This window comes from Eubalaena glacialis, chromosome 2, assembly GCF_028564815.1.
Source record: "Eubalaena glacialis isolate mEubGla1 chromosome 2, mEubGla1.1.hap2.+ XY, whole genome shotgun sequence".
In the NCBI taxonomy this organism is placed as follows: domain Eukaryota; kingdom Metazoa; phylum Chordata; class Mammalia; order Artiodactyla; family Balaenidae; genus Eubalaena; species Eubalaena glacialis.
This window is the reverse complement of record NC_083717.1, coordinates 51,297,004-51,322,051: the sequence shown is the minus strand read 5'-3', so window position 1 is coordinate 51,322,051 and position 25,048 is coordinate 51,297,004. Positions and strand designations below refer to the sequence as shown.

Here is a 25,048-nt window from a genome sequence, read left to right as displayed (position 1 = left end):
CTTACTTCAATCTGTATGACAGACTCTAGGTCCATCCACCTCACTACAAATAACTCAATTTCGTTTCTTTTTATGGCTGAGTAATATTCGATTGTATATATGTGCCACATCTTATCCATTCATCTGTCGATGGACACTTAGGTTGCTTCCATGTCCTGGCTAATGTAAATAGTGCTGCAATGAACACTGGGGTGCATGTGTCTTTTTGAATTATGCTCTTCTCAGGGTATATGCCCAGTAGTGGCATTGCTGGGTCATACGGTAGTTCTATTTTTCTTTTTTTAAGGAACCTCCATACTGTTCTCCATAGTGGCTGTATCAATTACATTCCCACCAACAGCGCAAGAGGGTTCCCTTTTCTCCACACCCTCTCCAGCATTTATTGTTTGTAGGTTTTTTGATGATGGCCATTCTGACTGGTGTGAGGTGATACCTCATTGTGGTTTTGAATTGCATTTCTCTGATGATTAGTGATATTGAGCATCCTTTCATGTGTCTGTTGGCAATCTGTATATCTTCTTTGGAGAAATGTCTATTTAGGTCTTCTGCCCATTTTTGGATTGGGTTGTTTTTTTGATATTGAGCTGCATGAGTTGCTTGTACATTTTGGAGATTAATCCTTTGTTGCTTTGTTTGCAAATATTGCTCCCATTCTGAGGGTGGTCTTTTCATCTTGTTTATGGTTTCCTGTGCTGTGCAAAAGCTTTTAAGTTTCATTAGGTCCCATTTGTTTGTTTTTATTTCCATTTCCCTAGGAGGTGGGTCAAAAAGGATGTTGCTGTGATTTATGTCATAGAGTTTTCTGCCTATGTTTTCCTCTAAGAGTTTTATAGTGTCTGGCCTTACATTTAGGTCTTAAATCCACTTTGAGTTTATTTTTGTATACAGTGTTAGGGAGTGTTCTAATTTCATTCTTTTACATGTAGCTGTCCAGTTTTCCCAGCACCACTTATTGAAGAGACTGTCTTTTCTCCATTGTATATTCTTGCCTCCTTTATCAAAATAAGGTGACCATATGTGTGTGGGTTTAATCTCTGGGCTTTCTATGCTGTTCCATTGATCTGTATTTCTATTTTTGTGCCAGTACCATCTGTCTTGATTACTGTAGCTTTGTAGTATAGTCTGAAGTCCGGGAGCCTGATTCCTCCAGCTCCGTTTTTCTTTCTCAAGGTTGCTTTGGCTATTCAGGGTCTTTTGTGTTTCCATACAAATTGTGAAATTTTTTGTTCTAGTTCTGTGAAAAATGCCATTGGTAGTTTGATAGGGATTGCATTGAATATGTAGATTGCTTTGGGTAGTATAGTCATTTTCACAATGTTGATTCTTCCAATCCAAGAACATGGTATATCTCTCCATCTGTTTGTATCGTCTTTAATTTTTCATCAGTGTCTTATAGTTTTCCGCATACAAGTCTTTTGTCTCCTTAGGTAGGTTTATTCCTAGGTAATTTATTCTTTTTGTTGCAGTGGTAAATGGGAGTGTTTCCTTAATTTCTCTTTCAGATTTTTCACCATTAGTGTATAGGAATGCAAGAGATTTCTGTGCATTAATTTTGTATCCTGCTACTTTACCAAATTCGTTGATTAGCTCTAGTAGTTTTCTGGTAACATGTTAGGATTCTCTATGTATAGTATCATGTCATCTGCAAACACTGACAGTTTTACTTCTTCTTTTCCGATTTGGATTCCTTTCATTTCTTTTTCTTCTGTGATTGCTGTGGCTAAAACTTCCAAAACTATGTTGAATAATAGTGGTGAGAGGGCTCAACCTTGTCTTGTTCCTGGTCTTAGAGGAAATGGTTTCAGTTTTTCACCATTGAGAACGATGTTGGCTGTGGGTTGTCCTATATGGCCTTTATTACGTTGAGGTAGGTTCCCTCTATGCCTACTTTCTAGAGAGTTTTTATCATTAATGGGTGTTGAATTTTGTCAAAAGCTTTTTCTGCATCTACTGAGATGATCATATGGTTTTTAGCCTTCAATTTGTTAATATGGTGTATCACATTGATTGATTTGCATATATTGAAGAATCCTTGCATTCCTGGGATAGACCCGACTTGATCATGGTGTATGATCCTTTTAATGTGCTGTTGGATTCTGTTTGCTAGTATTTTGTTGAGGATTTTTGCATGTATGTTCATCAGTGATATTGGCCTGTAGTTTTCTTTTTTTGTGACATCTTTGTCTGCTTTTAGTATCAGTGTGATAGTGGCCTCATAGAATGAGTTTGGGAGTGTTCCTCCCTCTGCTATATTTTCCAAGAGTTTGAGAAGGCTAGGTGTTTGCTCTTCTCTGAATGTTTGATAGAATTCACCTGTGAACCCATCTGGTCCTGGGCTTTGGTTTGTTGGCAGACTTTTAATCACAGTTTCAATTTCAGTGCTTGTGATTTGTATGTTTATATTTTCTATTTCTTCCTGGTTCAGTCTTGGCAGGTTGTGCATTTCTAAGAATCTGTCCATTTCTTCCAGGTTCTCCATTTTATTGGCGTATAGTTGCTTGTAGTAATCTCTTATGATCCTTTGTATTTCTACAGTGTTAGTTGTTACTTCTTTTTCATTTCTAATTCTGTTGATTTAAGTCTTCTTCCTTTTTTTCTTGATGAGTCTGGCTAATGGTTTATCAATTTTGTTTATCTTCTCAAAGAACCAGCTCTTAGTTTTGTTGATCTTCGCTATTGTTTCCTTCATTTCTTTTTATTTCTGATCGGATCTTTATGATTTCTTTCCTTCTGCTAACTTTGGGGTTTTTTGTTCTTCTTTCTCTAATTGCTTTAGGTTTAAGGTTAGGTTGTTTATTTGAGATTTTTCTTGTTTCTTGAGGTAGGCTTGTATTGCTATAAACTTCCCTCTTAGAACTGCTTTTGCTTTTGCTGTATCCCATAGGTTTGGGGTTGTGTTTTCATCATCATTTGTTTCTAGGTATTTTTTGATTTTTCTTTGTTTTCTTCAGTGATCTCTTGTTTATTTAGTAGCGTACTGTTTAGCCTCCATGTGTTTTTATTTTTTAGTTTTTTTCCTGTAATTGATATCTAGTCTCATAGCATTGTGGTCAGAAAAGATACTTGTTTATGATTTCAATTTTCTTAAATTTACTGAGGCTTGATTTGTGACCCAAGATATGATCTAGCCTGGAGAATGTTCCATGAGCACTTGAGAAGAAAGTGTATTCTGTTGTTTTTGGATGGGATGTCCTATAAATATAAATATCACTTAAGTCCATCTTGTCTAATGTGTCATTTAAAGCTTGTGTTTCCTTATTTATTTTCTGTTTGGATCATCTGTCCATTGGTGAAAGTGGGGTGTTAAAGTCCCCTACTATGATTGTTTTACTGTCGATTTCCCCTCTTATGGCTGTTAGCATTTGCCTTATGTATTGAGGTGCTCCTATGTTGGGTGCATAAATATTTACAATTGTTATATCTTCTTCTTGGATTGATCCCTTGATCATTATGTAGTGTCCTTCTCTGTCTCTTGTAATAGTCTTTATTTTAAAGTCTATTTTGTCTGATATGAGAATTGCTACTCCAGCTTTCTTCTGATTTCCATTTGCATGGAATTTGTTTTTCCATCCCCTCACTTTCAGTCTGTATGTGTCCCTTGGTCTGAAGTGGGTCTCTTGTAGACAGCATATATATGGGTCTTGTTTTTGTATCCATTCAGCCAGTCTATGTCTTTTGGTTGGAGCATTTAATCCATTTACATTTAAGGTAATTATTGGTATGTATGTTACTATTACCATTTTCTTAATTGTTTTGGGTTTGTTTTTGGAGGTTTTTCCCTTCATTTGTGTTTCCTGCCTAGAGAAGTTCCTTTGGCATTTGTTGTAAAGCTGGTTTGGTGGTGCTGAATTCTCTTAACTTTTACTTGTCTGTAAAGGTTTTAATTTCTCTGTCGAATCTGAATGAGATCTTTGCTGGGTAGAGTAATCTTGGTTGTAGGTTTTTTCCTTTCATCACTTTAATTATATTCTGCCACTCCTTTCTGGCTTGCAGAGTTTCTGCTGAAAGATTAGCTGTTAACCTTATGGGGATTCCTTTGTATGTTATTTGTTGCTTTTCCCTTGCTGCTTTTAATATATTTCTTTGTATTTAAATTTTGACACTTTTATTAATATGTGTCTTGGTGTGTTTCTCCTTGGATTTATCCTGTATGGGACTCTCTGCGCTTCCTGGACTTTATTGACTATTGCCTTTCCCATGTTAGGGAAGTTTTCAACTATAATCTCAAATATTTTCTCAGACCCTTTCTTTTTCTCTTCTACTTCTGGGACCCCTATAATTTGAATGTTGGTGCGTTTAATGTGGTCCCAGAGGTCTCTGAGACTGTCCTCAATTCTTTTCATTCTTTTTTCTTTATTCTGCTCTGCGGTAGTTATTTCCACTATTTTATCTTTCAGGTCACTTATCCGTTCTTCTGCCTCAGTTATTCTGCTATTGATTCCTTCTAGAGAATTTTTAATTTCATTTATTGTGTTGTTCATCGTTGTTTGTGGGCTCTTTAGTTCCTCTAGGTCCTTGTTAAACGTTTCTTGTATTTTCTTCATTCTATTTCCAAGAGATTGGATCATCTTTACTATCATCATTCTGAATTCTTTTTCAGGAATACTGCCTATTTTCTCTTCATTTGTTTGGTCTGGTGGGTGTTTACCTTGCTCCTTCATGTGCTGCATATTTCTCTGTCTTCTCTCTTTGTTTAACTTACTGTGTTTGGGGTCTCCTTTTTGCAGGTTGCAGGTTCGTAGTTCCCGTTGTTTTTGGTGTCTGTCCCCAGTGGGTGAGGTTGCTTCAGTGGCTTGTGTAAGCTTCCTGGTGGAGGGGACTAGTGCCTGTGTTCTGGTGGGTAGGGCTGGATCTTGTCTTTCTGGTGGGCAGGGCCTCATCCAGTGGTGTGTTTTGTGGTGTCTGTGAACTTAGTATGATTTTAGGCAGCCTCTCTGCTAATGGGTGGGGTTGTGTTCCTGTCTTGCTAGTTGTTTGGCATGAGGCGTCCAGCACTGGAGCTTGCTGGCTGTTGGGTGGAGCTGGGTCTTAGTGTTGAGACGGAAATCTCTGGGAGAGCTCTCGCTGATTGATATTACGTGGGGCCAGGAGGTCTCTGATGGTCCAATGTCCTGAACTCGGCTCTCCCACCTCAGAGGCTCAGGCCTGACACCAGGCCAGTGCACCAAGGCCCCGTCAGCCACACGGCTGTTGACGAATATGAGAAATATGAGCTCCCTGAACTGTTGAACCAGATTGAGGTGCTGTCTCTGAAGTGTTATTCTTGTGAGAATCTTCCATAATCAACTGTGGCTCTATGTATGTATTTTTAACTTTGTATTCTGAAATAGTTTTAGGCTTAGAGAGCAGCTGCAAAGAGAGCACACCACCACACACCTCATCCAGTTTCCCCCAAAGTTAACACCCTGAAGAAACAGGATGCAGTTGTCAAAATTGCATGTAGCAGTAACCAAAGCTATAGACTTCCCTTGGGTTTCAGTCTTTTCATGAATGTCTTTTTTCTGGTCCTGGATCAGATCCTGCATCTCATATGCCTTTAGCTGTCACGTATCCTTAGTCTCCACTGGTCTCCACAGTTCCCTCAGTCTTTCCTTGTTTTTCATGACCTTGACAAGTTTGGAAGAGTACTGGTCAGGTATCTTGGAGATCGTCCTTCAGTTTGGGTCTGTCTGATATTTTCTCATAGTTAGACAGACAGCATGGACTTTTGGAAGAAGACCACAGGGGTGACGTGATCCTCTTAGCACATGATATCAGAAGACACATGTCATCCCATTACCAGTGATGTTAACCTTGATCTTCTGGTTAAGGTAGTGTCTTCCAGGATTCTCCACTATAAAATAACTATTTTTCTTTTTGTAATCAACGATTATTTGGGGAGAGACATTCTGAGATTTATTAAATACTCCATTTCTCCTTAAATTTTTGCTAATTTTAGCATTCATCCATTGACTTTGCCTTCAAGGTCTGCACTGTGGTGTTATAATGGTGATTTGCCATTTCTCTCATTCTTTCTACCTGTATTAATGAGAATTCTTCTCTAAGGAAGAGTTGTCCCTTCTCCCTTTATTTATTCAATCAATTACTTAGTAACAGTCTCAGTATTTTTAATTCTTTTATTCTTCTTGTGTTATAATCCAATAATATTGTTATTTATTTTTTTGCTTAAATTGTTCTAGATCTGGCCACTGGGAGCTCCTCTGAAAGGTTGGGTTCCTCTGACTTTTGACATACATTACCTTATACTCTGGCACCTCTGGCTCATTGTGTATTTTCCTGACCCTAGCTCTACAATCAATCACTTCTCCAAGGAGTCTTGATTCTTTTTATTGGAGAATGGTGTTTAGAAACTAAGATCTGAGTGCGAGGTGTGCTCAGTTACCAGGTGTCATTGTTTTAAGACCCTCTCAGCAGTCAGAGCTAGGAAATATATGACGTATACGAATTCATGTGTACACAACATCTATTTCTGTATCTATCTATCTGTATATATGTTAAAAAAAAAAAAAAGTTCATACTGAAACCTCCAACTACAACCCCAAAAAACAGGGTCCATTATAGCCTTCCCCACCCACGCTGCTTAACTGTAAGTTTTTTCTCGAGAAACCTGGCTTTCTTTATCTACAATGTATAGTAGTTACTTGTTTAAGGGTGTGTATGTGTGTAACAAATTTACCATCTTGAGCACCGTGATTTCATGCAATTTTTTTTGGTCTCCATACTTATGGTGTCCAGTCAGAACAGTTTCCAAAGTTATTTAGACCAGCTCTTTCTTCCTCATCCCCTTCAGTATCATCATATCACTCATTTGTAGTAACATTATATTCATGTATCATGGTCTGTATTTCATCTTGGGTTCCCCTGGAATCCTGGTTGACTTTTTTTAACGGCATATAGTAAAAAAATCACTCTTTGTATTGTACAGTTTTGTAGGTTTTAACAAAAGCATAGATTCATGTATCTAACAATACAGTATCACAGATAGTTCCACCCCCTCAAAAATTCCCTTATACTACCCCTTTTGTATTCAACTCCTCTCCCCACCCCTGGCAACCACTTGTCTGTTTTGCATTTTCCATCATGAAATATAAATGTAATCATATATATACTATGTAGTCTTTGAGATCTGGCTTCTTTCAATTAGCAAAATTCATTTAAGATTCATTTATATTGTTGTGAATAAATACTTCATCCCTTTTGTATTACTGAGCAATATTCCTTTGTATGGATGTACCAGAGTGTGTATACCCATTTATCTGCTGGAAGGACATCTGGGTTGTTCTCACTTTTGGGAGATTATGAAAAATATAAGTTTTTTATATAAGCATGGTTTTCAATTCACTTGAGTAAATACTCTAGGAGCAGGATCGTTGGGTAGTATGACAAGTATATATTTAACTTTATAAGAAGTTGCCAAACTGTTTTCCAAAGTAGCTGTACCATTTTGAATTCCAAGCAGGAATACATGAGAATTCTTGTTGCTCTGCATCCTCACCAGAACTTGGCATTTTTAGTTTTTTTGGTTTTGTTTTTGTAATTTTAGTCATTCTAACAGGTGTGTAGTTGTATCATTCTGGATAAAAGTCTTTTACTAGATAGGTGATTTTGCAAATATTCTCTCCTTATCTGTAGATTGTCTTTTTATTCTCTGAACAGGGCCTTTTCATGGAGTGAAACTTAAATTTTGTTAAATACCAATATACCAATTTTTTCTTTATGGATCATGCTTTTGATGTTGTAATTCTCCAATGTTTTCTTCTAGAAGTTTCAGAGTTTTGTGTTTTACATTGGGATCTATAATACATTTTGAGTTAATTTTTGTATAAGCTATGAATTATACATCGAGGTTCTGTTTTTGCATATGGATGCTAAATTGCTGCAGCCCCATTAGTTGTACTGACTATCCTTACCCCACTGAATTGCCTTACTACCTTTGTAAAAAACCAACTGAATATATTTGTGTGGGTCTATTTTCTGGGCTCTCTGTTTTGTTCTTTGACCTATGTGCTCATCTTTTTGCCAGTATCACACATTATTATTGTAGCTTTATTGTAGGTCTTGAAACCAGGTAGTCTTAGTCTTCCCATTTTGTTCTCTTTCAAAATTGTTTTGGCCAATGTAGTTTCTTTGCCTTTCCATACATATTTTAGAATTGGCTTGTGATATCTACAAAAAAGCTTGCTGTGATTTAAACTGGGGTTGTGTTTAATCTGTTGACCAATTTAGGAAGAAGTGACATCTTGACAATATTGAGTCTTCAAACCCATTAATATGATATCTCTATTCATTTGGCTCTTTGATTTCTTTCAACAATGTTTTGTAGTTTTAGCATGAAAATCATGCACATATTTGGTGAGATTTGTAGGCAGTTTTTTGAGTAATATTTAAATGGTATTTTAAAATTTCATATTCCAATTGTTCACTGGTAGTTTTTTTGTAGGTTCTTTTATGCTTTTCTACATAAATATTATCTTCTGTGAACAGAGACAGTTTAACTTTCTTCCCAGTGTGTATACATTTTATTTATTTTTATTGCCTTACTGTTTCATCTAGGACTTCCAGTACAATGTTGGATACGAGTGGTGAGAATAAACAACACTGTCTAGTTCCTAATATTATTTTACCAAAAGACTGTTTCCCCCTTATTAGGTATATTAGTTGTAGAATTTCTGAAAATACTCTTTATTAGGTTAAAAAACTTCCTTTCTTCTCCTAGTTTGATGAAAGTTATTTTTATTATGAATAAAAGTTGAATTCTGTTAACATGGTAAATTATATTGATGAATTTTCAAATTTAGAATCAGCCTTGTATTCCTGAAATGAAACCCACTTGGTCATAATATATTATCCTTTTTAGTATACTGATGAATTTATTTACTAATAAACTAATATTTGTTGAGGATTTTATGTCTAGAGTTCGTGAGGGATATTGGCTTATACTTTTTTTGTAATGTCTTATTCTGATTTGTATTAGAGTAATGCTGGTCTAATAAAATGAGTTGAAAGGTGTTCCCTCCTGGGACTTCCCTTGTGGCGCAGTGGATAAGAATCCGCCTGCCAATGCAGGGGACACGGGTTCGATCCCTGATCTGGGAAGATCCCACATGCCATGAAGCAACTAAGCCTGTGCGCCACTACTGAGCCTGCGCTCTAGAGCCCGCGAGCCACAAATACTGAGCCCGCAGGCCTAGAGACCGTGCTCTGCAACAAGAGAAGCCACCACAAGGAGAAGCCCGTGCACCGCAACGAAGAGTAGCCCCCCTTGCCAAAACTAGAGAAAGCCTACGTGCAGCAACCCAACGCAGCCAAAAAAATAAATCAATAAAATTAAATCTTAAAAAAAAGAAAAGAAAAGGTGTTCCCTCCTTGCCTTTATTCTGAAAGAAATTATGTAGAATTGATATTTCTTCTTAAATGTTTGGTAAAATTTGGCAGTAAAACTCTCTGCATCTGGAGTTTTTTTGGGGAAGGTTTTAAAACTAGGAATTCAATTTCTTTAATAGATATTTACTATTTAGGTTAACTATTTCTTCTTCAGTGAGTCTGATAATTCTTTGGTAATTTGTATTTTTCAAAGGATTTACCCATATCATCTAAACTATCAAATCTATTAGAATAGAGTTGTTTGTAGTATTCCCCTTGCCCCCTTTTTAAGTTGTAGTGTTGTTTTGTTTTTAGATTAGCTGTTACACAATAATTGTTTGTAGTATTATTCTGTAGCTTATCTTTTGTACAATAATTGTTTGCAGTATCTTTTAGTGTCTTTTGGGTTATGTAACCTCTTTCATTCTTAATATTGATAACTTGTGTTCTTCTCTTTTTCTTCGGTAACCTTGGCTAGAAATTTAGCAGTTTTACTGATCTTTTAAAAAAAAAAACAGCCTTTGGTTTGATTCCTTTTCTCTACAGTCTTTCTGTTTTAAGTTTCGTTAATTTCTGCTCCTCATTTTTTTCTTTTCTTCTGGTTCCTTTGGGTTAAGTTTGCTCTTCTTTCCCTAGTTTCTTAAAGTAAAAGCTTACTGATTTGGGACCTTCGTCTTTTCTAATATAAACGTTTAATGCTATGAATTTCCCCTCTCAACGCTACCCTAGGTGGTCCCTAAAATTCTGATATGCTATATATATTTCAAATTTTCCCTTGAGATTTCCTCTTACACCCATGAGTTATTTAAAAGTATGTTATTTAATTTCTATATGTGGAGATTTTCCTGTTGTCTTCCTGTTATTGATTTTATTATGCTCAGAGACTGTAATTTGTATGATTGAAATTCGCTAAGGTTTGTTTTATGGCACAGGATATGGTCTAAATTGCTGAATGTACCAAGTGCCCTTAAGAAGAATGTGTGTTCTGCTATGTGAAGTGAAGTGTTCTATAACTGTCTCTTAGGTCAGGTTGGTTGAATACTGCTCAGGTCACCTAAACCCCTAACTGATATTTCTGCCTACTTGTTCTATCAATTACTGAGAGAAGAGTGTTGAAGGTTCCAACTACAATTGTGGATCTTTCTCTTCCACCTTTTAGTTGTATCAGTTTTTGCTTTATGTATTTTGAAGGTGTGCTGTTAGGTGCATACACATTAAAGATACTTATTTCTTGGAATATGGACTATGTAATATCCTTCTTTATCCTTGATAATATTCCTTATTGTGAAGTCTACATTGCCTGAAATTAATATGGCTACACTAGCTTTCTTTTGGTTAATGTTTGCATGGTATATTTTTTCCATCCTTTTACCTATGTCTTTATATTTAAAGTGGGGTTCTTATAGACAGTGTACTGTATGATCTTCCTTTTTTAATCAATCTGACATTTTGTCTTTCAACTGATGTTTATGACCACGTTTACTTGTATAGTTGGATTAAAATCTACAATCTTGCTAGCTATATTTCATTTGTTCCATCTGTTCTTTTTTTTTTTTTTTCCATCTGTTCTTTATTATTCTCTTTTTCTCCCATTTCTTGGCCTACTGGAGCATATTTTATGTTTCTATTTTATCTCCTCTATTGACTTATTTATACCTCTTTTTATTTCCTATAGTGGTACTAGGGTTTACAATATACATCTTCAGTTAATTGGAGTTCACCTTCAAATATACACCTCATCATATGTAAAGACCTACAACAGTATATTTCTAATCCCTCCGCCGTCATTTTATTTTTACATATGCTATAAACACAAAAGTCATTGCCACTATTTTTGCTTTAGAAAGCCAATTATCTTTTGGGGCAAGTAAGAAGAGGGAAAACACCCAGATCTTGGTTTCTAATATCATTCTCCAAAAAAAGGAACCAAGGTTCCTCAGAGAAATGTCTGATTCCAGGACTGGGGCAGGAAATACATAAGATGAGCCTGGAGCATTCTGTAGTAACCAGAAAATAAAATAGTAACCCCCACTTTCCTCCCTGCCAAAAAAACCCCACAAAGACGCGGGTACATAAAAGGGGCACAGGAACCATTTGAACAGTCCTCAACAGCTAAAGCTGGAACAATTTGAGCAACAGAATAAACTAGTATTGGTATTGATAGAATCATATATTAACAGAATTTAGTATTATTATAAGCCAAAGTATAAAATAAATGTCCATGAGTCCATATTAATATTCACTATAAATAAATGATTAAATAAATGAGAGAGAACAGATAAGTCACCTGTGCAGAAGAACTCCAAATAATGTATGTAGATAGTCTGCCCTCAAGGAGGTAGGAGAATAACCCCCACTACTCCTTAGGTGTGGGCCTTGCACAGTGACTTCCTTCCAAAGAGGACAGTATGGGAAGGGGGAAAAGAGTAGCCAGTGAAATACTACACCAGCAAGATGACTAAAGTGATCAACAGTCATGTTGATAGTATGTACCCTTGATATAATGTGATGAAAATGGCACTTTAGTTCCACAGCCTTCCTCCCCCAAACACATAACACCGGTCTAATCATGAGGAAACCATCAGAAAAACCACAATTTAGGAACATTCTACAACATATCTGACCAATATTCCGAACTGTCAAGGTCATTAAAGTAAAGTCTTAGAGAAACTATCACAGCCAAGAAGAGCCTAAAGAGACATGACTACTAAATGCAATGTTGTATTCCTGGATTGGATTCCAGAACAGAAAAAGACATGCAGTTAACAACTAAGGGTATCCTAATAAAGTGTAGACTTTAGTTAATAATAATGTATCAATATTGATTCATTAGTTGTAACAAATGTACCATACTAATGCAAGATGTTAATAACAGGAAAAATTGGGTGTGCAGCATACGGGAACTTTCTGTACTACCTTTGCAATCTTTGTATAAATTTAAAACTGTTCTAAAATTAAAGTTTATCAAATGAAGGACAAAATGAATTTTATTTTATCTTCATTTATTCCATTTCCATTGTTCTTTATTTCTTTGTATAGACCCAAGAGCTTGCTGGTAGCATATTCCTTCTTCCAAAGGAAATCCTTTAACATTTCTTGTAGAGTATGTCTGCTGGCAATAAATAGCCACAATTTTTTTTTGAGAATGTTTTTATTTCTCTTTCATTTCTTGAAAGATATTTTTGCTGGGTACAGAATTCTAGGTTGAAAGTTTTTTGGTTTTTTTTTAATTTCAGCACTTTAGATTACTCCACTGTTTTGTAGCTTGCATAGTTTCTGAAAAGAAGTATGGTATAAATTCTTATCTTCATTCCTCTATATATTTATCTGTCTCTTTTCCCTGGTTGCCTTTAAGATTTTCCTCTTTGTCTTCTGCTTTTAGCAGTCTGAGTGTGTGTGTGTTTGGTGTTGGTTATTATTTCTTCAAACACATTTCTTCTGCTCTGTTCTCTCTCTCTTCTCTTTTTGGAATTCTAGTTATAAACATGTTAAATCATCTGAAAAAGCCCCACAAATATTAGAGGCTTTGTTCTGTTTTTTTTTGTTTTGACTCTTCTCTTTATATTTCAGTTTGGGTAATTCTTACTGACCTGAAGACCTGTAGCAGGTCTTTCCTCCTGCTAGGCCTTTCCTCCTGCTAGGCCTTTAGTGCAGAGTTTGAGTTAATTTAATTAAGAACTGGGCTGGGTCTGAGCTTCAGTGTTGCTATGGTTACCCTCAGTGTATCCACCACAGGCCTCAAATCCCTCTGGTGGGAATGGACGATTGGTTGGCTAGAGGTTTTTTGTTTATTTGTTTTTTCCCCAAAGACTGCTCATTCTCAGTTTTAAGCCTTCCCCTTTGTGCTATGCCTCAGGCTGCAGCCTTCTCAGAAATTCTGCCATGTTCATGACATTGTTCCTGCTCCTTCACCATGGGCTGAGAGAGTTTTCCGTTTCCATTTCCCCAGATACAATGGGAATTCACCAGTGCCTAAGGATGACCGTTTATGTCGTTCATCTCCTCACAGATTAAGACTTCTGTTCCATAGGAGTGAAAGGGGAGAAGGACCCAGGCAAAACTTTTTGCCCCTACTGCAGTGGCTGCTCTTCCCCTCTCTTCCCGTTGTACACCACAAAGGAGACTTTTTCAGGATATTCCCAATTTTTTCTGTGAGCACCCAGTGGGGTTCATGGAGAAAAAGCCTGCAAGAGGGCTTAAGACTCTCCCTACATAGCAGTCCCAGGGGTTTTACAGAGTCCTGCCAGTGAACACTTGGCCTCCAGCAATTCACCAATCACCCTAGCTTAACTCTTATTATCTGTGTCTTGCCCAGATAAAGTCAGTGCTCCAATGTCCTCTCCCTGCAGTATCTGTCTCTCCCTAGAGTCTGGGCCAGTTGGTTGCCCTGAAATCTCAGCATTACAATGTGTTCAAGGAAAGCTATGAAATTGTTTGCCCAACATTTTTTCAGTGTAAGGCTGGGAGCAACAGTTTCCAGTTTTCTATATCTCCGAATGAAAAAGCACTTTGTTTTTTGACTTAAAGGGTTTTGGTTCTGGCTCTCTTTTGTGCTACCTTGGACCAGTACTAACCTTCCCTTGGTTTCCTTATCTTACCTGCCAAGATCACTGTTTGAGAATCATATGATACAATGCATATAAAGATGTTTGGGAATCTATAAATCATTATACAATGTAGAATTATTATCTAAAGCCTGATAGCATTACTTTCACTTAGCAAACAATTGAATGGCCAGTTTAGCAGCTGCATAGTACAAAGACCACCTGACACATCACATTGATTGTTAGTAGTCAAACAGTTGCTAAAATCAGAATGGTTTTAAAACTTGCATATATATTCTAACTTTTTTCTATAGAAAGCTAAGGGGGATAGACATATTTTCCTCTTCTTATAAACACAGGATTCAAAAGCAAATGAGGCTGGAACATTGTTAAGGGCTGGGGTGGGCAGACCTGTACTCTTATAAGAGTTAAATGGGAAGGTTATTTGAGAAGGAATAAACAAAGATTATGAGAACAACTCATCCAAGTTTTTATGCATTCTTTCCTATTCTACAATAGTTCTCTTTGGTATGTAGAATTTTCTAACAAATAATTTAGTGTTTCTCTTACAGAAAAGTATGTGCAAAAATTACTGAAAGTATGCAGAGCACAGAGAAGAAGTACTTAAGTCAGGTTTAATTTATCAAATTGAGGATGAGATCTCTAAGCAAAGATTCCAGTTTGGTAAATTAAAATTAACATAATAACTTCTCCATATTTAGCTTTAATTTTAAATAACCATTAGGTAGATTTCCTGTTTTTTCATAATCTGATTTCTGTGTATTTAAAATAGACTTGTCTCTTCAAATGCTAATTTCAAATAGAAATACTCATTAGGAAAAGGTCTAGAGTCTATGGAAGTACAGTAAATTGCAAAGGAGAATATACACTATGTATAAAATACATGTTTTAAAGAATGAAATTGAAGAAAGGTTTAACGTACCAGTGGAGGCATCATGCCCTTGCTTGAAGGGGGGATGACAACTCGAAGATCTGGTTTTCGACTGTTCATTCCAAGACTGCCACCACCTGGAGGAGGGGGAGACTTTGTAGGCATAACTTTGCCTAAACTATTTGCACCAGTAGTTCCAATCAAATTTGGAGAAGCTCTTGAGTTTACAAATCCATTCCCTGGAAAAAAGAAATACCATTCATTAACATGAAACGAGTCATTAAAATTCTTTGGTACAAATATGATGCAAGTTTTCCCCAGTCCCAGTTTCAAGTGAATTTTATAATAAAACTCATGAATATCTAACCATGTCATCTTTGAATACTTCAAAAATAAGCAAAGAGAGTGAAGCAAGTCTGAAATACATATAAAGTTTAAGAGTAATGCCACTTGTTTCCAGTCTTACTGCTTGGACCTGCTGACAGAAACTTAAAACACAAAATATGTTTCTAATGGGGCATCTCCTACTGGGGACCAAGATAATGGGGATATATAAGAAGATGCCTGAGACCAGCCTATTCATTCATTCTCGCGACAACAAAGGCACTCCTACTAAGTTCTGGGCACAGAATTAGGTATCAGGGCATCTCCTTAACTGAAGCTTATTTAGCACTCAGCTTTAATGCCTTATTTTCACCAAGTACTTCTTCCTTATAGCTCTACCTGTACCTGTTCTGTTCTTTAGCTGCCATTAAGGTCTTCTTTAAGTATCTGTGATTTATCTGACTTCAATCAACTAATTCCTACTTTTTAACTTTCCCTAAAGAATTGTCTATCTTTCTTAGAGAGGAAATAAGGAAAAAGATACAGTGTGGTATATGTTCTGTTGTATATACACAGTACTTTTGGGCACCAGTTGAGATAAAAAATTAATGTAAGGGATCATCCCTATTTTCATGGATACTGCAGTCATTCTAGTCCTCCTCATGTGTAGCCATGTGGTTTGGGTGGGGCTGACTCCACTTCAATCCCCCTTGCCACAGACTGGCTTGTTGACGGGCATTTGACTTAGGCCCAAGCCAATGAGTATACGGCATTCTCCCTCACCACAGTGATCAGAACCTAGGTAAAGCAGTTGCTGTATGGTAGTGAGAAAGGCTCCTTCCTGCATTCCTCCAAATGTGACTGGGGAAGCATTTTATTCTCAAGCCATTTTGAGACTCAGAAGAAAGTCAGAATGAGAAAAAAGCTGACAGAGAAAGGAGAACTGAAAATAAATGAAGTAAAAGCCCTACCATGCTTATCGTCTATACCACTTCTGGCTCTTTTCAGTTACATATAAGTTAGTAAATACCCTATACTATTTAAGCCTAATTGAGGTGGTTTTCTGTCAGTTGCAACTGAGAGTATCCTATTACTATTCATCAGCTTACAGTTCAATGGTGGAGATAATGTCACAAATCAAAAACGAAGTAAAGTAACAATATACGGGAACATAAATGTTCATTTATAAAATAGAGGCTACATATACTATTTTGATTTCTAAGTAAATCTTAAATAAAGCAGGTGAGAACAGAAAACGTTAACTACATGATATATTTTTAAAATATTCTGTGAAAATTTAATTACTAAATTTAAGATGTAGTGTTAACTGCCCATAAAAAATACATAGGTCACTCTACTATTCCATATTTTAAAAATAATCATCAGCTTTATAATAATCAAAACATAAAAAATTAAGTTTACCATGTATATGGTGTACTTTTAGCAACAGAGACTTAATTCCATGAATGTTTTACTATTATTCTATTTTGAATAGTGCTTAGTATCTAACTCTACTCTATTACAGTATATAGATGTTAATTTAAGGGCACCGAATAAAAGAAAACTTTGTTGGCTTAATAATTCCATTCCTAGTGTTTATTACAAGCTAACCAAAAACAAAATATTCAGAATAGTGAACTAGAAGTTCCTGGAGGGCTGAAGAGGCCTCTTGAATTCTCTGCGTGGGACTCAGCATTCACACATCAATAGTAGCAACCATCTAAAATCAGACAACACAGAACTACCTTTACAATTTAGAAATAAACTTTTAAATGTCTATTAGGTGTAGAGCACTATGCAGTGAGGAGGTTATAGGAAGGGATTAAAAAAAAAAAACCCTACATGGTCTTCAAGCAGCTTTTCACCTAGTTAGCAAGAACAGGCATACACCACAGAGACACAAAGATGTCAAAATTATACTTAAGATATGGGCAACACACTGAAATGTAACCCCACAAAATTTACAAGGAAATAGAAAGCAAAGCACTGATACAGGCATGTGGGCTTTTAATTAGGGAAGACTTTGTGGGATCAACTATTTAAGCAGTCTGAAAGGGCAAAAGATGACAGAAGGCAGGCATTATGAATAAATGTGAGAAAAATACACTAAAGCATGAATGAACAAAGTGTGACTAAGGAAAGGTGGGGCAGATAAGCACAGAGTCCATGGCTTCAGCGACTGTCACAAGGAAAGGGCAGTTGTATTTATTCTGTTCTTTTCCTTCCAGTATAAAGCAAAAAAGACAACTTTAGAATCCTCCAAAAAGGACTTCCCTGGTGGCGCAGTGGTTAAGAATCCGCCTGCCAATGCAGCGGACATGGGTTCGAGCCCTGGTCCAGGAAGATCCCACAGGCCGCGGAGCAACTAAGCCCGTGCGCCACAATTACTGAGCCTGCGCTCTAGAGCCCATGAGCCACAACTACTGAGCCCATATGCCGCAACTACTGAAGCCCGTGTGCCCAGAGCCCGTGCTCCGCAACAAGAGAAGCCACCGCAAGGAGAAGCCCATGCATCGCAACGAAGAGTAGCCCCCGCTCACTGCAACTAGAGAAAGCCCACGTGCAGCAACGAAGACCCAATGCAGCCAGAAATAAATAAATTAAAAAAAAAAAAAGAATCCTCCGAAAATAAACAGACACCAGATATTACAAATATATATACATGTCTGTGTTAAATACATGCAGGGACTAACCAAAACTGAGTATCTGCTGTGTGCTTAACACTGGCCTAAAACCTTCCTAAAATCTCACCCTGAGAAGACTATTCTAAAAAGTGAAATGTAGTACAATGAGTACTGCAATGAGTTAATGACAAAAACCAATTATGTACTGCACATTATTTTTCAGTTTAAGAGCTTCTGTATTGGGTTATCAGATCATTTTAATTCTATGAAAGTTTCTTGACTGGAAGAGAAATATTTAAACCCACTAAAATCCACGTAGTGTTTGGCAGTTTATAAAACATTCTCAGGAACAGAATATATAATGAATAGGGTCAACTGATGAATAGATATGTAAATTCTAAAATTAAAAAATATAACTAGAAAGAGATTAAGTTCTTGAAGTTCTGCTGAAGGAAATGAATGCTTCAGTATATTTGCTTATATTAGAGTTTGAAAAGATATGTTATTTAGGTGATTTATATGAGAAACTAAAAATTAATGTTTTGCTAATGTGATATAATCAACTTTGTTGGATCCTAACCAGAACATTTTCAAGGGACAAAGAAAACAGAGAAGTGAGGTGCAGCACTTAGGAACTGGCCTGCATCTCTTCAGCACTTGTCATTCAAAATGTTGGGATTCCAGATGATCAGTGCTTCTTTCCCCCTCCAAGTTACTCTCACCCAATTCCTCTTGCTTTCTCCAAAACTTTTACCAAGTGACCTACCATTTTTAATTCATTATGTGATTTAATTTTGTTGCGGGGACTGATACTTCAGTTAACCTTATGAGGTTATTTCCTGCATTCTGCTTCCATTATCTTGAAGGGGTATGTATTAAATCTGGGCTGAATCTCCTTTCCACACCCCAGAAAGCAATTTCCTGCACTCTGTTAAGCTCCAGAAAGCAGTGCTGTTAAAAAAACAAGCTCTGCACTAGGCCATCCCCTGTGGAGCAGAGCTCATCCATGAATTGGGCAGAGGTAACTGCTAAGCAAGTCATCTGGATATAAAATGCTCATCAAATAATTTTATACAAAAACCTGAAGGTTTAACAGAAACCAGTAGAATGTAAGTACAAATTAAAAATGCTTCTCTTAAATAATGGCATGAATATATGTTCTTGATTTCTCTGATAATATATAGAAGATTCTTATTTACTTGATTTGCACCCAAATCTGAAGGATAAAGCAGTATTTCCTCTCAAATACATTATAAGATGATGCAAAGGTGTAATTTAGAAAAACGCATTATCAAGAAGCACTAATGTGCTTTTCCCATGTGGAATCTATGACGCTTTTCAGCTAGACGTGGTACCATAGTAACCCATGAGAATCAAATTACAAGAATGAAAGGGGACCTAAAAGCACGATATTTCTGAGTATAAAGTCAGAGTCTGCAGCAGACGATTACAGGATGATGTAAGAGTTTGGTAACTTGCCAGACTGAAACAAGATAATCTTATATGCATCATTTGTTATTTTGTGGAGTGTAGTGATATACTGCCTAATGTGTGCCTTCTTACATCCTGTTCATTTTTTATGACAAAAATGAAGACATTGTTGGGATAGACTTTTGAGGTATATACTTTAAGGATATAACTCATCTTGTCACAGCCTACAAATTTAGGAATAAATACTGATTCTAAATGAATAAACCCAATTTAATGTGACTTTTGTTAAAATGTGTTTTCAAGCTTTATGATAACTTATGCCCTGACACAAATGTGACAAAAATGCTTTCGAGCAAACTGCATACTAATGCTTCCAGAAACTTGACAAAGCTGATCTTAATTATGGTCCTACAGCTCTAAGGCAAGTCATTCAATTATATCAATCTGGCTTCTATTTCAGAATATCGTATCATCTGAAATACTGCACTGAAGTGGCTGGAAAGCACTCCCATGTTCTTAATACTACTCTTTTAGGGCTATTACTATGAACCTATTTGAGAAGTTGAACTGACATGCAGAGGATTTTGAAAATCTCAAAAGATTCTGAAAAATTCATCCAAAGCAAGGTTCAAGAATTAATTTTATCATATTTGACAATTTTTTCATAAAATCTGACAAACTTTCAGCTGATTATTCAATAAATAAGTAAATAAATAAAAATATACTTTAAAGGTCTATAAAATTATGTCATTTGTATAAAGAAGTGAATGAGGTTTCTAAAATTTAAAAAGACCATGGGTTTTAAAATCACTGATGACATATTTACTTGACTCAGTGGAAATTCCTATATGATGAACAATATGGATTCTGTCCATTAGAAACTTATGATCTAAAACAATCATGAGATCCTGGTTCTTCTGTACTCCCTCTCAATCTTTCCTATGTACCCAGCCCCAAAGAGGCTACATGTCTCCTTCTCTTTCAGAGACTTCATGTATCCCCATGGCTTCAACCACTGCCTCAATATGACTCTTAAATCTGTAGTTCTGCTTTGTGTCTCCTAATTTCCAGTCCACATGCAACTATCTGGTGGGCACTGTTCCCCAGATATGCTGCTGTCATTTCAAACTCAACCTGTTTTAAACACCTGTACTACTGTCATCCTCCATCACTTCCATCCCCACTTTCACAGAGCTATCAAGCTTTTCTTTCTTTATAATGCCTTTCTCCTTACCCATCTCTTCTTTTTAACTGCCACTGCCTCTGCTATAATGCAAATCCTTATTACCTTCACTCAACCCATATCAACTCCAAGAGCTTGTTGAGCTCTTTCTAGTCCAGTGTATTTTTTTCTCTTTCTCAACATGTTTTAAAAAAAGTGAAACTGCTGGATTTGGGCAATTTTACATTATGCTTGATCTTTGAAAAGAGGCCCAAAGTTAAAAAGAGTTCCCAAAGTCATCTGAGTTACAGTATTACCTGAGTATTAAATGTAAATTCTCAGTAGAGAAATTTACCTAGTAAACCATAAGCAATAAGCAGATTGCCTCCATGAAAGATATATACAATTTACAATACATACAAAACTAGCAGGTTTTATTTGGACAATAACATAGATAAAATACAAAAAATCACTTTACAAGGAAAAAAACAAATGAATGCTCTAATTTACTATAATAATTTTATGACTATAGATGTACCATATCAATATAGCATCACAGAAAGTTCAGAAACTAGAAAACAGGAGGGAAAACACATATTTCCACTATTCTAACATAACTATTATAATCATTTTGGATTTCTTCTCCTTTTACCTTCCATGTGTATATTTTTTGCATAGTTTTAAATCACAACTAAAAATTGGAATTCAGTTGAAATTTTTAATTTACTTAATTTTTATACTGTTGAATATGTTGATATTTTCCTATTATTCCCTACTATAAATAAAGTTTCAATGAACCTTTGCATAGTCTGATTGATTTCTTTAGGAGAGATTCCTAGAAATGGGATTACTAGCCTTAGAGGAAAACAGGTTTTTATGACTACTGAAACATCTTGTCAAAAACTTTCCAGAACGACTGTTACTAATTTCCAATGCCACAAACACATAACCAGATCATCAGTTTCACCCACCTTCATCAGCTTTCCATGTCACAATAAAAAGTGGTAATAGTTGGCAATTACTAGGCGGCGCTGTTTTTTTTTTTTTTTTGCATTTTTATTTGAATCTCATGATTACTATCAACGAGGAACATGCTTTTCAATTTTTAAAATACTAGTTGGGTTTCTTTTTTGAATTGTACATTCAAGTACATTAAATGCCTATTCATTTATCAAATATTCCCCTAGATGTGGCCTGTATTTTATTTCACTTTTTCTCTTAAGAATGAGAAAAATCTATTATCTCACATAAGACTTGGGGAAAAGTGGTTGCAGGCTCAGTGCCTTCAACAGCTCAACACAGAGGACCCACAGTCTTTCCAGCTTTCCACTTTGCCATCCTCAACTTGTTGGCCTGTCCTTTTATACTGACTCGCTTCATGATCTCAAGATGAAGCTGCATATCTAGCTGCCAATGCAGACAATAATGTTCAAAGATTCAAAAGGCTGCCAAATCTTTGTGAGTGTATGTGTGTGTAAACTTTTTTCTCTCTAGATTTCAGAATTAATAGTATAACTACAATGTACATTACATGCTCATAGTTTTAAAAGTGCCTCCACATTTGTGATTATAATTACTTTTTTATATCAAAGTATTATATTTATTTTTAAAACTTTTAATATAATACATATACAGAAAGGTGTACAAAACAAAAACTTAAAAGATCAAAGATTTATCATATGAACCATGTAACCATAGAACCCCAAAGAATATTGCTAGTTTCTATAATTGGGCCCCCAAAATACTCCTATTGTTCCACCTACCAAAGTGGCATATATCATGACTTTTACAGTAACTTCGTGTTTTTCTTTATAGTTTTACCATCTACCTACACAGACATCCTTAAAACTATAGTTTTGCTCGCCTGCTTTTCAAACTTTATGTAGATAGAATCATTTAGTATTTGCATCTCTCTTCTTTCATTTGTATTAGCTTGGTGAAATTCATCCATGTTGTTGATTACTGCTATAGTTCCTTCATTTTCATTGCAGTACAGTATTACTTCATGTAAAGGTACTATATCACGTATTCATCCACTCTACTACTGACAGAAATCTGAATTATTTCTAGATGGTGGCTCTAACAAATAATGCCATGCACATTCTTTTACATATCTCTTGGTGCTCACGGTGCATATATGCATTTCCCTAGTATATAAGTATGAGTGAAAATGCTGGGTCATGGAATACACATATTTACAACTTTAGCAGATAATGTCAAAATGATTGCACCAATTTGTACTGCCATCATCAGTGTATGAGAGTTTGGGCTTTTCCATACCCTGTTAACACCTGGTATTATCTATTTTGCTTTAGCCATTCTGGTGGGTACCTAATGTTGTCTGTGGTTTTAATTTTGCATTTCCTTTATTACTGAATCAAGCATCTTTTCACACATTTATTAGACACCTGGATAGCTTCTTTTGTGAAATGTCTGTGATCTCATGCACATTAAGACTTAAATTTCTCTTAAAGCACAGCTTTACCTGTATCCCACATGTGTTCTAAAGGGCTTCTTGAATCGGCTTGATGTGTTTTGTCAGGTTTGGAAAATTCTGTGATTATCTCTTCAAATACCACTTCTGGCCAATTTTCTCTCTTTTTGCCTCTGGGACTCCAATTTTAAGTATGTTAGACCTTCTCACTGTATCCTCTAGGTCTTACTCTTCTTTTGAATTATCCATCCTTTTATGTCTCAAAAATTCTGAATATTGTTCCTGTCTTATCTTTTAGTTCACCAATTCTCACTTTTGCTTTGTCTAATTTGTTATTAAACCCATCCAGTCAGTTCTTAATACTATTACTTTTTTTAGTTCTAAAATGTCCATTTTTAAAGTTTCCAGTTCTCTGCCAAAATTCTTAATCTATTTTTTATCTTCCTGATACAGTAAATGTTGTTATGTTAAAGTCAAAGTCTGTGCCTAATAACTCCAAGTTCTGGAGTTCCCAGGAGGCAAGTTCTACCGTCCATTTTTTTCTGCAGGCTTTCATTTATGTTGTACTGCTCCTGACTGTGCCTAGTTAGTAATCTGCTTGTATGTCAAGTACAAATAATAAGGCCTGGGATGGTGTTTTATCCTTATATTATTTTTCTAAAGAGTATTCCCAGGTATCCTTCCCAGGTATCCTGGGGACCCTAACAATATATCACCACGATCTAACTTCAAGAAGTGGGATGATGCAAATAGGAGATGTATCTACTATGAGGGAGTGATAACCTCTGATTCATGCTACTTCTAGGGTCCAGCCTTTTGGGGACTCAATCCAAAGTGAGAAGAATATACTCGGCCCTCCCAGTTCTTTGTGGGCCCTGAAATTTGATCTCTCTGTCTCCCTATGTCTCTGAGGCTATTATACTCAGCTTCTTTAGGCAATCCACTGTGGAAGTGGCCACTACCACCTAGGAAAAGCAGCCATAAATGCTGGGCTCACCTCTTTGAGTCTCTGTCTTTGTCATTCCCTGGATCTTGAGCCAATAATTCCTCATTATCTTATTAGCTCTGAAATGCTTTCAAGCAGATTTTAAAAAATACTCTGCCTAGCATTTCTAGTTGTCCTCAGAAAAAGAGTTGGTCCAAATGACCAAGTCTGCCCAAATGACCTAGCTTTCCCAAAGTATGTTTTATATGACACTAATTCTGAAAGATGCTTTTTCATGAGGAAAATAAAAATGAAGTGTTCTACAGTGAAATCGCTTTGAGTAACCATATGTTTAAAGATTCACAAAACAGGTTAGCATTTTAAAGGCTCTGATAAGTCCTACAGTAAAGAAACTGGTTTAGTTTTATTTAGCACAAGGTTTGCCAAACACATAGGTAAGTCCTTCTTTTCATATGGTTCTAGGAAACATACTTTGAAAAATGTAGATAAGAAATCATATCCACAGCTCTTAATATATTTTCTTCTAAGTTTCTCTGGGAATTTAAAAATGTTTAATCTTTTCATTCATAAAGACTTTAGGCATAAAATTGAGTTTAAACTATTTTCCCAAACTACTAAACCAAAATGGCACCATTGTTGAAAATGGGCTAAAATACATTATTTGACTCTTCTTCGCAAAAAAATAACAACACTTCTAAAATACCTATGACAGACCATTTATTTTGGGGTGGGGAGGGAAATTTACAGCAAGAAACACTTTAAACCCATGTATGCTATAAGTACTGCACAAAAATAATTACTTCCATTTGGTATCTGAATTAAGTGATACAAGATGTCTAGTTAGTTGAATCTGAATTCTGAGGTGGCACATGTTAAAAAGCAATTATAACAAAAATGTCATCTAGGATATAATCCAAACAAGCAGAATTACATCTAGCACAGGTTAAATAGGTATATAAGAGTATGAATCAGTGAAGAATCAAGACATTCAATCTTGATATAAGTCTGAGGTTATGTTGTGTTATAAGATTGTTATAAGAAATAGATTTATCTCTGTGTGTATGTAGTAATAGAAATAGACTTTTAAGTAACTCACTAAGCACTTAAATATTTTAATACTTACTTGAATCTTAAATTTTTATAAAAATTCATGTTCACTAATCATGATCAGTAATGTGGTTATTAACACTATTAGCACTAAACATATTAAAATAGTTGCCTATGACTGGGGAATGGAGGGTGCGGGGAGAGGAAGGGAATGGGAGTGGAATAGAGGTATAAAGGGAAAAGTGAATAACATTCTGAGAGATGCTTTGTACAAACCACTG

At 35.9% G+C, this 25,048-nt stretch overlaps 1 protein-coding gene across 5 annotated transcripts in view; it reads right to left on the bottom strand.

Moving 5' to 3' along the window:
- Nucleotides 1-25,048, bottom strand: part of MEF2A (myocyte enhancer factor 2A) — a 176,316-nt gene that overhangs the window by 21,319 nt on the left and 129,949 nt on the right. For all 5 annotated transcript variants that reach the window (XM_061179997.1, XM_061179994.1, XM_061179993.1 and 2 more), the window contains one exon: nucleotides 14,851-15,038. In XM_061179997.1, coding sequence (XP_061035980.1) covers nucleotides 14,851-15,038 — 188 coding nt within the window. The remainder of the gene's footprint in view (nucleotides 1-14,850; nucleotides 15,039-25,048) is intronic.